At 29.5% G+C, this 16,009-nt stretch overlaps 2 protein-coding genes across 3 annotated transcripts in view; one reads left to right on the top strand and one right to left on the bottom strand.

Moving 5' to 3' along the window:
- LOC108691754 (BRCA1-associated protein) overlaps positions 1-3,006 on the top strand; it is a 7,943-nt gene extending 4,937 nt beyond the window's left edge. For both annotated transcript variants that reach the window (XM_018199639.1, XM_018199638.1), the window contains 3 exons: positions 913-1,231; positions 1,502-1,926; positions 2,108-3,006. In XM_018199639.1, coding sequence (XP_018055128.1) covers positions 913-1,231; positions 1,502-1,926; positions 2,108-2,473 — 1,110 coding nt within the window. In that variant the 3' untranslated portion in view covers positions 2,474-3,006. The remainder of the gene's footprint in view (positions 1-912; positions 1,232-1,501; positions 1,927-2,107) is intronic.
- Positions 2,997-16,009, bottom strand: part of LOC108691753 — a 22,768-nt gene continuing 9,755 nt past the window's right edge. The window contains exons 6-19 of the mRNA XM_018199636.1: positions 15,273-15,694; positions 14,923-15,199; positions 14,202-14,476; positions 12,460-12,670; positions 11,922-12,169; positions 9,141-9,333; positions 8,929-9,083; positions 7,954-8,250; positions 7,510-7,739; positions 6,909-7,287; positions 6,162-6,338; positions 5,737-5,898; positions 4,208-4,439; positions 2,997-3,241 (exon numbers count right to left, since the gene is read on the bottom strand). Coding sequence (XP_018055125.1) covers positions 3,009-3,241; positions 4,208-4,439; positions 5,737-5,898; positions 6,162-6,338; positions 6,909-7,287; positions 7,510-7,739; positions 7,954-8,250; positions 8,929-9,083; positions 9,141-9,333; positions 11,922-12,169; positions 12,460-12,670; positions 14,202-14,476; positions 14,923-15,199; positions 15,273-15,694 — 3,491 coding nt within the window. The 3' untranslated portion in view covers positions 2,997-3,008. The remainder of the gene's footprint in view (positions 3,242-4,207; positions 4,440-5,736; positions 5,899-6,161; positions 6,339-6,908; positions 7,288-7,509; positions 7,740-7,953; positions 8,251-8,928; positions 9,084-9,140; positions 9,334-11,921; positions 12,170-12,459; positions 12,671-14,201; positions 14,477-14,922; positions 15,200-15,272; positions 15,695-16,009) is intronic.

Genomic DNA, 16,009 nt, shown 5'->3' with positions numbered 1-16,009 from the left:
AATAAAAAAGAGTTAATTTTCAAACCTTAATCTTCAAATCGATACTGAGGGTTAAAAAATGTATATTCCAATTGTAAACAAGATCTGACTTTGCATTACTAAGATCACATTCGATTGATTATTTTTCGTTTGTTAATCAATATGGAACCATCATAACACTCACAAATCTCTAATTTTATTCCGTGACTGATTTTACATCTTTTCATACAATTTATTTTTTATTCATTGGAGAATTCATTTTTATATGGAATATGACTGTATTATTCTTATTTTTGGACTACGATTATATACAAATTATTTAACATTGACTAATATATTACATTGATTAATATATCACATTGACTAATATATTCTGACGAGCATCGTACCATCGACCAAGTATAATTCTTCTGAATAATTGGTGAGTGTTTTATCGAAGTGACGTATTTGCTTGCTTCATAATTAAATATAATTAATCTAATTTATTTGTATTAGAATATAATGAAATTCTTTTCAATCGGTCTTCCAATTTTTTGGCAAGCAATTTCGTTTCCTCAGCTTCAACTTTCATCCAGTCTCTCGACATACGTATACATCGAATTCCATGACTATCAATACTGATTTAATGTAGTAACATCACTGCATTAGTATATCTGAAAAGGGTCTAATTTTAAGAAACATGTAATTGATTATTATATAATAACTTCAAATTTGTAATTTCTTGGTTGAATATAAATTTAGACTCTTACTTATTACTATACCTATTTATTACTATACCTATATTACTATACCTATATTGTATTTATTATTTAAAATAAAGAGTCCTTTATTATCATTAATCTAATTTTAACCGATTATTGTTCTCTATCATATTTATGTAAATTAAAAATATGTTATTCAAAGTAAGATAAACTTTTATTTTATGCATTTCAGAGCGCAGCAAGCGAGTTCTACGAAACCTTCAATGGTGCTCCCTACAACTCTCTAGAACCAGATGTAGTTTGTCACATGGTATTTGTATCCCGAGTCGAAATAGGGAACAATGGAATGCCTCTGAGTGGACACACAGAATTGCCATCATGTCCCGTTTGTCTTGAAAGAATGGATGAGAGTGTGGATGGAATCCTGACGATATTGTGCAATCATACTTTCCACTCCAGTTGCCTTGTTAAATGGGGTGACACATCCTGTCCAATTTGTCGATACGCTCAAACACCAGAACCACTGGCAGATAGTCGTTGCATGGAATGTGGTAAATGTTTATCTAATTGCTTTGAATTGTTTAAACTTGAATCTAATAAATCAATAAAATATTAAATTTAATAAGATATACAATTTTTTAAAAGAAATTGTAAGAAATTACTTCAAATTGTTTGATTAAGTTTCACATTGTATAATAATATCTGGCACATTCTTTTTCTTTTGCATTCTTTCAGAAAAAGATATGGTTTCATTGGAAATGATTGGAATCTTCTGTCATGTTAGAAGCCTCTTTTAATATGCTTTGTACGAATATCTTTAGTTGCAGATGCCAGCAATGATGCTTTATGGATTTGCTTGATCTGTGGTCACATAGGCTGTTCGCGTTATCATCAAGGTCATGCGTTTGAACACTACCGAGATACACACCATTGCTACGCGATGCAGTTAGGCAATAATCGCGTCTGGGATTACGTAGGCGACAATTTTGTGCATCGATTATTACAGGACAAAGATGGTAAAATGGTAGAAGGTGGCTGCTCAACAACCAAGAGTGAGGGTGCCGCTGTGGAGGATAAGGTAGATTCAGTACAGTTAGAATTCACGTATTTGCTAACGTCACAGTTGGAAACGCAACGACAATACTATGAAGAGAGGCTCAATCGTTCAGAACAACGCTCCATAGCAGAACTTACCGAGTTGAGAGATAAATTGGAACAAGTGCTCGAAGAAAATTCACAGCTCAAGGTACATAATTCTTAAAAATAATAGTAAAATGTATATATATTGTCCCTTCCTCTTTTTTTTCTTTTTTCTACCCTTATTCCTCTTTCTTTCCCTTTCTTTCTTATTTTTCCTTCTCTATAACTTCTTAACTTTACTCCTTTTAATTATACTATGAAGAAAATATATTTCTTTATTTTAACAGAAACAATTCACTACGTTTAATCGCGACAAGCAGATGTTGGACAAGCGTCTACAACATTCCACCAATAAATTGGCACAAATTCAAGCGGAATTAACAGAAGAAAAAGATCTGCGAAAGGCTCTAGAATTGAATCAGACTTCGTGGCAGACAAAATACAAGACATTACAAGATGAACTGTCCGCCAAAGAAGCAGAGATCACTGATTTAAAAGAGCAGAATCGGGATCTCATGTTTTTTCTTGAGGCTCAAAAACAAATTGATGAATCCGTCGATCGAGATGAGATCGCTACTGGTCGTATTGTTATTCCTTCAAGCCCTAAAAGCGAGAAATCATCCGGATCTCGCGGACGGAAAAAAAAGCATTAACTAGATAAAAAAAATTGGAAGACTAAATCCAAGAATCGAGACTTTGAGACGATTTTTCTGAAAAGTGAGATCAAGGACCTCTTTAAACTCGTCACGCCAGAAGAAAGAAAAAACTTTATCAAAGATCATTAAACACTTAAACTTCAAATTCTTTTGATCTATTTAGACCTGAATCTTTTCCAATTATCATTTGAGAATTCTCTTCATCAATATGCAAAAGAAAATGTAAAATGCAATATTCTGAGTTAGAAGAACGATTACAGTGAAAAAAACGCCATGCATAAAAAAGATGTACTGAAGTTAATTTTTAAAATGTGCGAAGAAGAACGTTACGATTTTACTAAATTATTGTTTACTTTTTATTTAATTTACAGATATACTAATATAAGTGTAAGGCTATTTTCATTACGTCTATATATAGTCACATTGTACATTAGTCTATATATCTTTATTGGATTGCAATATCAGAAGCGAGAAATTGTATAAATTTTCTTTATGCGTTATATTTCAAAATAAATTAATTGTTTCATATATCTCATATAGTCTCATCCCGCTTAAATCCCGGATTATCACGAAATTGATGGGAACTTGATTGTCCTGTTGGAAAAGTATGATCGTTCGAAGATCTCAAATTATCAGCATTATCATAAATTTCATACGATTGTCGAGTCTGTGTCCTTCTTTTTTCTGCTAAAATTGTTGATCGCCTCCGCTCAAAGGCATTAAACGCACTTTTCGGCATTTGCGAGGACATGCGTTGTGATAAACCTATAAAAATAGATAAGAAATATTCGAAAAATGTAATAAATAAAATATACATAAAAGTATAATATCAAATATGATAATTGATACCATCAATCTGATCTAGAAGTGTATAATATTGTTGCTTTTGCTAAAATATTAAATGATTCAAAATATAAAATACACGTTATACATTATACATGCACTGTCCAAATGTATTGTCTTTGTGTTCAAGATGTAATATACAAACGCAAAATTACAAAGTTAATACATGTTAAAAAATTTAAAACTAAATTAAATACTTTTTGTTAGTAATAAAACCAACGTCAATTATTAACTGTAATAATAAATAAATTTTATGTTTTTGTTTTTATCCTTGTCGGAGAAGAAAGCGAAAAAAGTTATTAAATTTATAATATATAACAAAAATTAGACATTATTCATTACATATTTTGCTACAATATTCAAGTTATATTTCAAAATTCACTGCCAATATTGAAAATTTATAGTGTACGTAACTTAAATTAGAATTTTAATTGTGAATGTTGGAACACAATCCCAATATGTTTAAATTTTTCAATTTTCATCTTCCTAGTTTATTTTTTCTACATTGTATCATCTTTTGTTTATTAGTTATCTTCAGTTACTTCACATTTATTTTAACTTTAAAAAACAATTACGTTTCTACTACACTATCCTTTTCCAAAACGTGAATGTAAGCAGAAAATAAGAATTCAATTTACTATGATACAACATTGCTTTATAAAAGCTTTTTGAAGCATAAAATCAAAACAATATTGCTATGTTGCTTATTCGCGATATTTAATATATAATCGAATCTTTGTATTTTTAACTTTATATTTTTCCTTTTATCTTTGTTTCTTCTCTTGTGATACTGGTCCAATTTCATTCATGTTTACTTATTTAATATTTAAATAAGTAAACAATAATATACAAAACACAATTTCAAATAACAATTAAGAGCAATTATACCTGAACTTGGATCACGAAGCTTTCGTCGAAACAACTTTTCAAAGTTTCCCAATATCTTCAATGATCTCTTTGATGATCTCTTCGAATTTCCCGGGAATTCATTTCGCTTGCTAAGAGAAGTTATGGTACTTCGTCTGAGTTCAAATATTACGTCATCCTCCGCCATACGTTGAAGTATCTGTGCTATCTTATCAGCATGTTTTTCGAAAATGCTGTCTTCCGAAGAAGTTATCTGATAATAAAAAGAATAAACGATAGAGATTATGAGCATATTCCAGCAAAGACAGACACTATATAACACAATGAATCATTTCATCTTTGTTTAATAGGCAAATAACAAAGATGTAATATTGTCTGACACTGTGTCTGACATTGTTGAAAATCCTATAATCATAGAAAGAAAATTCAATTTTTAAGAAATTTCTTTATCTCATCCTGTCAAAATAAACTTGTATTTGTATTTCTAAAAGTTTTCAAACTTACTTAAAGAAAATAATAGAATTAATATAATTTATTTTTCACTATATATATGTATTTGTGATGTGATTATAGAAGAAAGATCTCTATTATGAGATACAAAGTTCATTTTGGATAAATGCTAAAAGTTTATGAATAGAATTTTAAAAAATAATAGGTTTTTGAAGGGAATTTAATAAGTTTTAAGACAATATTATATAAAATTTAATTTAAATTCCATTTTTTTTTCAATTAAAGAAATGTAAAAAGTGAAAAATCGCAAAGTCAAAAAATTGTGCTTCTAATATGAAATGCCCCAAGAAATCGATAGTAAAACACAAAATATTTCAGTATTGTAACTAAAAAACTTTATTTAATTATTTATTAAATTAAATTGTAGTTTCTTAAATACAATCAGGATGCGTGAAAAATGAGTATGCGATACATTATACCCAGAACTTGTTAAGTAATTGATATCAAGCATCGCAGAAATAGGCACTCGATGTTCATTCTAGTTGTCTTTTTTATTATTGTATAATAACATTTATACTTTAATAACTTTATTTTCACTATGATATGGGAGCATTATTTCAGATTAGAAATATCTTGAAAATATCTCATATTACGATTTCCGCTTTACGATTTTACGATCATTAAATCTAACTTCTGTAATTAAACAATTCAACATATCCTGTATTTTTCTATTAGTATGACCTTACTCTATCATTACATGAAGAATTTATTGCCAAATATTTATTTGTTAAATAATAAATAATGTTTAAAGACTCATCTCAATGAAACTTGAAGACGTCCAAATTCTAAAATCTTTTTTTACAATGACATGATCTAATGAATTTTCTACTAAATAGTTTTCAATTGAAAAGCAATAAATTCATAGTGGAACTAATAGATAGTGTCTATTAGTTTAGCAGAAACGCCGTTATCTTATATTAGGCGCCTATCTCATAACAGGGAGCTTTTCTCTATAATTTATCTTTTACTATAGAGTATTTATGAAGGAAATAAGATAGGCATTTTATATTGGTGAATGTTCTTTTCTTTTTTAATATTACCTTAGTACAAGAAGGAAGTTTCGTATTAGCAAGTACATGAGAAAATGTATCGAATCGATGAAATAACATAGCGCAGAACTGGATACCTAATATACTGACAAATGCGACGATAAATAAACATCCTATCGGTTCAAGTCTTAAATATTCTTTTGTTAAATGTACCTATACAAAATTGACACATGTAATTTTAATTATTTATATGAGCTTGCAGTTTTAATGGTTATATAATAATTACCAAATTATTAAATTTAAGTAAGTAATACTTAGAAATAACTTTAGAAATAACTTTAGAAATAACTTTAGAAATAAACAAGTTGGATTACTTCTATTTGAATTGTAACATTAATAAATGTAATAATTGTATAATAATATATAAAATTATTGCTAACGAAACATTAAAAAAATTATTATTATTATATATTTACCTCATTTTTTTCTGAATAGTATGTAATATTGTACTTCATTCCAAGTGGCCATTGCAAATGCAGTCTATCTTTGTTTAACTGCATAAGGAACACAATTAGTACAAATAAAGCATTTAGCATGAAGAATTTTGATAAATATGCATCACGACAGTTGATCAATTCTTGAGTTATTTTGTTCTAAAAAGAATATAAAAATAAAGAGAAAAGAGAGGAAGAGAAATAGAGTAGAAAGAAATATTAAAATATCTTGATAACAATAAAATTATCATCTCACTGTTATTTTAGAATATATATGTATGTATATATAACTTGGATAGCTATTCTTCAATGTTCAACATCATGTAATCACAAATAAAATATTATATGTATATGTGTGTGTATGTATGTATGTATGTATGTATATATATATATATATATATATATATATATATGTGTGTATATCATATTCTTTTCTGTCACATATTATATTCTTATTGTTCTATTTGTTATTATCTCACTCAATAAATTTGTGAAGCAAAGATGGATATCTATTCTTCTACATTTTGAATAATATTTTATAATGTACATGTATTGCTCAGATTGATTAATCATGTTTGCGCGCACGCACTGTGTGTGTGTGTGTGTGTGTGTGTGTGTGTGTGTGTGTGTGTTAAAAATATGTACATATCAAAAGTACATAACAATAAATTATTTTTACTTTGTCTATTTTCGTTTCTTTTTTACAGAATAAGAATAAACCCAACTCACTTGACTCTCTTCATCGCTTTCAATGGGTTGCAAATATTTTCCAATCAGATCTTTCCAAAATTCTTCTTCATCGTTTGACAGAAAATCCACCACACCTCTTCGCAATCTTTCGTCTTGAAGCCAGTAAGGGCTAATGAGAAAACTAGATCGATCCTGACTCGAGGTTGCTGATTCCTGCGTTAAAATGTCACTTTCGTCATCGTCGACATCCTTGTAGAGGATGTTTTCTTGATCACTTTTATCAATCATGTGTTGTAACTCGATTCCTTCATGTATTTCTTCTTTTCTTGTCTCTTCCATTGGAAAGTATCGTCTTGGAAATACATTAATATTAGAAAATTGGGTAACGTCATTAGTTTCTATGTTTACTGCATGTAATCTATAATCATCAATAATTGTTATTATATATCCGTATTGCAGAATATAAATTTTAGAAATAAAAAAGACAAATAATTATATGTATATCTTGAATCTGTCATGGTAAAATTGATAAATAAAAATAACTGTTACAATGAGAAAAAAAAATTAATAAAAGTTGAATATAATAATGATTCTCGATGAGTGAATTTCATAATAATTGTAAATAATAAGTCCAGCAAACCTGTCCAGTAAGTTCAGACGTTTGTTTATCTGTTGTATAGACTCGTTAATTTCATTTAATCGTTTTTCTTCATAACTAATTCCTGAATGAACGCAACAGACGCATTTGAAGAGATTCCCCAAGGAAAATTCTAGTGTACCTTTTTCATTTTTGTTTTGCTTATTCCTTTGTCGTATCATGAATCTGGATACAGTACCATTTGCTTCAGATCTCTGTTCGTCTTGAGGAGCCTATTGTCATTATAATTATAATGTGATCATTTTCTAAAGTTTCTTTGTGTGTGTGTGTGTGTGTGTGTGTGTGTGTGTGTGTGTGTGTGTGTGTGTGTGTGTGCGCGTGCGCGCATGCATAAAAATATGTTAATGAAATAATCTATTAGTTTTTCATTAATGTATAGTTTTTGCTATGATTTAAATCAAAATTAAAAGACAGCAAACTTACGACATTCAGTTTTTTCGAATCACGCGTACCCCATGTAACATTATGTACGTTGAAAACAGAAAAGATGATTAACAACATGTACATGGATGGCACAGTAATGTAATAAATAATACCACACAATAGACAAGTTGCTTCTTGAGGATGTAACAGGCCGGCTATTGTCATTTGACACGCGACAATGAAGAAAAGAAGACTGCTGGGTGCGAGCCATCCATCTTCTGCGATTTGTAATATAATTCCTACCAGAACGACTATCATCACTAATCCATATATAGCGCTGATAATCTCGGCTACAAATAACTGCAAATCCATGCCAGTAATGTACTATCAATGTATGTGCGTGGTAATTTTAATTCAATAATATTAGTTTACAAAAAATATTTTTTTTTTCAATTACTTTGGATAGGATTATGTCTCTTATAGATTTTTGGATGCTGAAAACGATGCCATAAGTGAAAAAATTTTAGCACACCAGATTTCTAAAATAATTAAAGTTTAATAAAAAGTGATTTTTTTGACGATATTTGACATTTTTTTTATAAAGAAGGTGAACGTTATCATAAATGTATTCTTCCCCATGTTTTCATCCCTTCTAAAATGTATTTTTTTTATTTCAATACTTTATTTTTTAGTCATGTTGTAAAGGATTAAAGATAGGAACTATTTCGAATATGGAGACTTCGGCAGAGTGTGTGAATTAAAATTTTTTAAATTACATTTTAATAACTGTCCCTTAACACACACAGAATTATGAGACTAGTCCATTGTATATGAAAAGATATAGTTGCTTTAAAAAAAATACAATTTGTAATATGCAACTATATATCTTTTTTATAAAACAACTCTTTCTCTCTCTCTCTTTCTCTCTCTTTCTCTCTCTCTCCCTTCCCTCTCCTCCTTCCCTCCCTCCCTCTCTTTTTCTCCAAATATCTTCGAAATTCCTATTACTTTCTTAAAAATATTATTCAAGTTATATACCTGCATGCGTTCCTTGCAAATAAAACAAATTCCGACAAATACGCCAATTGGGATTAGATTGTACCAGAAACTGGTCCAATTATCGATATGAAACGCGGCAACGAACGCGCCAACCAGCATCAAAAATATCGTACCTGGTCCTAGGATTGTACTCCCTATAATAATATTTTATGATTTAATAGGTTATTAAAATATTATTATTATATACATACCCATTAGAATCCACTGGTAAGCAATATACAGCCACGAGATATCGTTATTCACTTTTCTCGTCTCTTTAGCAGTAATCAATACGTCGAAAATATTTGCGACAGTGGAGGGAATCCATCTTCGTCGTTGTATGTAAAAATCTTTAAAGTGTTCTGGTGCGTGTGTATAAGCATCACTTGCTGCCGAATATTCAACCTGATAAAAATGAGAATTAATTCTAGAATTATATATGCTATATTCTTATACGAAGTACATATGTGTAGTTCGATTAGATTCAGTTAAATATTTTTATAATATATAATGATGCATAAGACTGATAAAAATACATTTTTCTTTCAACAAATTGCTTTTTCCAAGAGAATGAAATTAGAAATTAAAAAATAAGAGTATACAAGTAATATATATATATATATATATATATAAGTAAAATATGATTATAAAACCACAATTTTAATCTGTTACTATAAAATAATACAAATATTTAAAAAATATAATCAAATATATTGAGCTATTAACACAGCGCGGAAATTATTGCGCAAATTTCTATCTAATTGATCAATAATATCTACAATATAAATATATAATATAAAATATACAATATAAAATATAAATATATAATAGTTGTTTGTACCATCTTATTCGAACGTTAAGATGATACAGATATTATTGTATATTTATATTTATATTTTATGTAGACATTATTGATCACAATTATTGGGAATACAAATAAGGGAGAATACAAATTTCCGTCGTTTGCAAAAGACGACGCCACTAATAAACTATAGTTAAAATTGTTTGATGTAAAACGACATATCGTAAAATTGGATATCCGGCAACATCATAACCTTGAAATATTAGCGATTTTGTATCAGCATCATATATTTTTTTTTGTACGAAGATGTCGAATTTTGAGCGTCACTTGCGGAAACTTTTGATTTACTTCTTTAATTTGAAGAAATCTGCAGCTGAAGCTCATAGATTGCTTGTAGAAGCATATGTGATGCTGTCTTAAGTGAGAGAAGTTGTCGTGAGTGGTTTCAAAAGTTTAACGGTAAATTCGAAGACAAAGAACGTAGCAGAAGGTCGAAAGTGTACGAAGACGCGAAATTGGAAGCATTATTGGATGAAGATTCATGCCAAACGCAAAAAGAACTTGTACTTACATTAGGAGTGACTCAACAAACAATTTCATATCGTTTGAAATCATTGGGAATGATTCAAAAGCAAGGGAATTGGGTTCCATATGAACTGAAGCCGAGAAACGTTGAACGCCGATTTTTCACATGTGAAATGCTGCTTGTTAGGCATAAACGAAAGGATTTTTTGCATCGTATAGTCACTGGTGATGAAAAATGGATTCACTATGATAATCCAAAGAAGAGGAAATCATGGGGACCACCTGGCCATGCTTCAACATCGACAGCCAAGCCGAATATTCATGGAAAAAAACTCATATTGTGTATTTGGTGGGATCAGCTTGGTGTCGTGTATTATGAGTTGCTCAAATCGAACGAGACCATTACTGGGGACCTCTATCGAACACAATTGATGCGATTGAGCCGAGCACTCAAAGAAAAACGCGCCCACTATTACTCCAGGCATGACAAAATTATTCTCCTGCATGATAATGCTCGATCACATGTTGCGGCGCCGGTCAACCTATTTAGAAATACTCAAATGGGAAGTTCTACCCCATCCGCCGTATTCTCCAGACATTGCTCCTTCCGACTATTACTTGTTCCGATTGATGACGCATGGCCTGTCTGAGCAGCACTTCACATCATATGAAGATACCAAAAATTGTATCGATGATTGGACAGCTTCAAAAGATGAAGCGTTCTTCCGACGGTATTCACATGCTACCAGAAAGATGAGAAAAAGTAGTGGCTAGCGATGGCCATTACTTTGAATAAAACATTACGTTCTTTCATAATAAATGCTTAATTTTTGATAAAAAACGGCGGAAACTTATTTGTACTCCCAATAGATTAAAATTTGCGCAACAATTTCCGCGCTGTGTTAATGCTCTTATAGCCCAATATATTTGATTATATTTTTTAATCTCGAGAACTCGATTAACACTTAAAATTTTATATTTACAAATATTTAAATTTGAATAAAAATTCCAAAGAATATTAATAAATGCTTAAAATTTTTACTGTATTTTATCTTTTATATGCGGATACTTTAAAGGGAAAATCTTTTAAATGTAGTATCCAATTCAATTTTTATTTGTTCAAAAGAAAATTCTAAATAATGTATAATAAATAAATGAAAAACTTTTATTAATCGCAAGAAAAATAATTAGATATTATAGCATAAGTTTTAGATACGATATTGATTATGTACCAAATTATCAAAAACTAGCAAGTTACTACGATTCAATACACTTTTTCTAAAAATTGAACATTCTGTGCTAATGTATGTACATACATTAAATTGTATTTTACTTAATATTAAATAGATATAAGATAAACTAGATAATGTTATATATTTCTTTATTGAGAAATGTAATATTTTTTTGAAAAATATAACTACTGTGGCTTTAGTCACAATTTAATTATGAAGGATCTCTATACTTTTGATATACTGCTAATTGCTAAGACCCGGTTGCACGTGACCTTAAGCGAGATTTAAAACTTTATCTCGTTTTAAAACCAAAAAAACAGAAAGAGTTTTAAGCCTCGCTTAAAATCAAAGTAACGTTGGTGCCGAGACCTAAGTGCAATATATTTTGGATATGGTATCATATCATGGTATTCTAAATAATTTAAGATTCTTACCCGGGAACCCACTTGGAGAAGCAACGTACATAGCCATCGATCCTCTCCTTGGTCATACTGAATATAATGCCTGGCTTCGGTAGATTTGGTAGCATATTTTGCCATCACATTGGGTTGTTTTAACGCTTTTGCTCTAAAAAGCGAAAAACAGCCAGGACTGCATAGAACACAACCGATCGTATGTTCTGTAGATTTTTGCAACCAATGACCAATAGCGTATTCGAATTTTTGGAACCAAACCATTGGACCTATAATGAACAGTAAAACGCTTAAAAGCCTAAAATAAAGTAATCTCTTCAAGTAATCTGTACAAGAATTTTATATATTAGAAAAATTAAAAATTTCAAGCATTTCATTTTTATTATTTGTTTAATAATATAAAAATAAAATTTTTCTCCATCTATTTTTTTGCCTATTCTTTATCTATTTTATTAGAAAAAAACTGGTACTCTGTAATTTCTCAGATCCTAATCAGTTAATAGCAATTAAAATAATAGCATTCTCTCTATAATAACTTGTTGCAACTCGCATACTGTACCTGATCCGATCGGATGTATTCGACCACACGCAGCACCAAGATTTCTATCTTTTTTCATCAAATCCACCAGAACTTTAACAGCACCAGGTCGAAAGTCAATATCTCCGTCTAATGTAAGAATGTACGTGTTTTCAGCAATAACTTCTTTTCGATTCGTATCGATTGATAGTCCCATTAGACGATAGCCCAAAAGGTAATACATATACATGACCTTAAAAAAATTGAAGTGTTTCTCAGTTTTTTCCGAAATTTTATTAAACATAAATTTTTTTCATTTCTTTCTAATAATTTCGTACGTGTTTAAAATACATTTATATATTTATTATCTTTAAATATTACATATTTATATTTCATACACACACACATATGTATACATATATACATATATGTATATAGAGGAAAGCTCTTTATTTTGAGAAAGGCCTAAAATGAGATAGCGGCGTTTTTGCTAAATTAATAAATGCTATCTATTGATTTCACCATGGATGTATTATTCTTGGATTGAAAAGCATTTAATGGAAAATTCATTATTAGAGCATGCCTGTAGTCGTTGTAAAAAAAGATTTCAGATTTGGATGTCTTCAAGTTTCATTGAAATGAGCCTTTAAACCTTGTTTATTATTTTATAAGTAAATATTTGGCGATAAATTCTTCATGTAATGAGAGTAAGGCCGTATTAAGAAAAATACGGGATATGTTGAATTGCTTAATTACAGAAATCAGATTTGATGATCATAAAATCATAAGGTGTAGAATCATAGCAAACGAGAATGGATTAAAATGGATTGAAATTTTTTTCTATCCGAATGCATATTTTAAATAGCGAATATTTTTTTTGGATTTAATTGGATTCAGTTAGATTCAAATGGATGCAATTGAATTAAAAAACTGCATTTCCTATTCATTCAAACTTTTGAATTGAACAGTATTCACAATTTTGTTTATGTGCACAGAAAAAGCTAATATTATTTTTAGATTAAAAGACATAGAAATATGCTCAATGCAATTCCTATAAATGAATAAAAATGCATTCAGAATTGAAAAGCATTCATTTTAACATTCGTGAATCAATATTTCTGAAAATCTGAATCCATTTCAATTCATTTCAATCCATTCTCGTTTGTTGGGAAATCATAATATGAGATACTCAGGATATTTTCAATATAAAATAACCTATGCTTCTGTGTCAGTTGTTCAGTGAAAATCGTTGGTAAAGTATGAATGTGATTGTACAATAATTAAAAAGACAACCGAAATGAACATCGACTGCCTGTTTCTACGATGTTGGTTTTAACTATTGTACTTGAAAATGAGTTCTAAGTACAACGGATTGCATGTTCATTTTGCGCGCACACTGGCTGTTTGTTTGTATTTTAGAAACATTAAATAAAATTTTTTAATTGCAATAGATATTGATGTACTTTGCGTTTTATTATCGATTTCTCTGGATATTTTATATTAGGAGCACAATTTTTTAACTTTGCGATTCGTTCACTTTTTACATTTCTTTAATTAAAAAAAAAAGAGAATGTGAATTAAATTTTACATAACATTATCTTAAAGCTTTAAATTTCCTTCAAAATGATCTTTATTATTTTTTTAAATTTTGCTCATAGATTTTTAGCATTTACACAAAATGAACTATCTCATTATATGGGCTTTTCCTCTATATATGTTGTTTATACATATATTTCTTTTTTTTAGAAAAAAAATCTTAATGTGCGAATAGTTATTTCTCATACTTGACTCCATCGTTTCCTATGTCTAATCTTGTTTTTATCCTTCAGATGAACTATCAAATTAGTTTTTCCTGGCAACGTCCACACAAGACGACCTCCGTAAGGCGTTGGATATTTAATAGGCGGTGAAAAACGCATGCATAAATTCTCCACGTTTCTTTGAACTGTCTCCACCAGCGTAATTACATATTGATTAACTTGCGTTTCATTTTCATCATGATTGCACAAACCAATGCAACCATGCATACAACAAAATGCGTCGTCGAAAAAAATGTGCGCTGACATCAAAAGTATATAATGAATGTTCATTCAAACGTATTTAATAATTTTTTTTAGTCTATATTTATTCATTAAATTTTTCAAAAATTGTATAAAATTTTTTGTATAATTCTTCTTTTAGAAATAAAAATAGTAGGTTATATATAAATGTCTAACTAAACAAGATCGATATTTAAAAGATAGGAATTCAGAGATAACAGAAAAGTCAGATAAGAGAAGAAATCAGAAAAGAAAAGAGAAAAAGAGACTAAATTATACATCTAGATAATTAAATTGGAATGTCAAAAGTATGTTGTACCCATTATAATTTTTTAAAAAAGTAAATTTTTAAAATTAATTATTCATGTAATGTTTTGATAAAAAAAAATTTTTGACTTAATTTATATGATTAAATATTATATATAGTTCCTTCTAATCTTTTAGTTATACTTGTCTGACGTCTTACTTTCTAATTCATAATAGTCTTCAATTTGAATTTTGTAATATTTCTGTGTGACGCGTATTGCACATTGATCTTTATCCAATCGTAGAATACTGCCCACTAAATGATTCATCTCGCTCTTCTCTTCGTGCCACATTGTAGCGCACGCGTAAATTTTTGCAACTCGATCTTTACGCTTATTAACTGCTGTATCAGCATCAATCGAATCGTCTTGATTAAAATCTTGTTCGATTCTTCCAGCATTTAAGCTATCGATAACTTCAAGTCTCAGGTCATCATTCTGAAATTCCAATTAATTATAACAATAAATATAATTGCAGTAATAAATCAAAAACAAGAGTTTAAATCTTTACTGGAAGTTGAACATCTTTAGTTTCCCCTTCGTAGTTTTGTTCGATATTTTCATTCTGCATCCTTTTATTTAAAGCTAAGCATTGATCAATCATGAGTGAATCATAAGTGATCGTAGAGAAGATCCTTTCCGCTAATGCTAGTCTTTCGTTTTCAGTGGTCCACAAGTGTATCGTGATCCATATCTGTGACATGAGCCATATCAGCCAGAACCAAATGTACCAACTAGAAAGAAATTCGTTCCAATTTCCAAAGAGGAAATCCTCAAAGAAAAGATAGTCCGGGGTAACATTACGAAAGACACAGATGTTTTTCTTTTTGGCGATGCACAATGTTACAATCAAACATACTAGTCCTAGGCTAACTAGATTTGTTGGAAACGCGAAACCAAATTGGTGCATATGGGTCCTGTAAGCGAATTTGCCTAAAAATGTTGAAAAAATAAAAATTGAAATCAAAAGCATTCTTGAATTTATTCAAAGAAAATGCACACATATCAGAGTTAAAATATTTAAATTAAGTTAAAATATTAAAATCTTCGAAAGCCAAAGTAAAATGATTAATCAGAAAAGTTGCATTTAAGCATTTAAGTTGAATCTTTTTACATAATGCAAATGTTTAAAAGACGTTGCGAAAAACAGGTAAAACGAATAAAAAACTATAGTAGACTGCATCATTCTATTCTTTAAAAATATCTTTTAAATATTGCTCACAATTAGTTATTTTTGGATTTACAGAG

This window comes from Atta colombica, unplaced genomic scaffold (genome assembly GCF_001594045.1).
Source record: "Atta colombica isolate Treedump-2 unplaced genomic scaffold, Acol1.0 scaffold51, whole genome shotgun sequence".
Classification (NCBI taxonomy): Eukaryota; Metazoa; Arthropoda; class Insecta; order Hymenoptera; family Formicidae; genus Atta; species Atta colombica.
The sequence above is the reverse complement of the archived record's forward strand: the minus strand, read 5'-3'. Positions and strand labels throughout refer to the sequence as shown.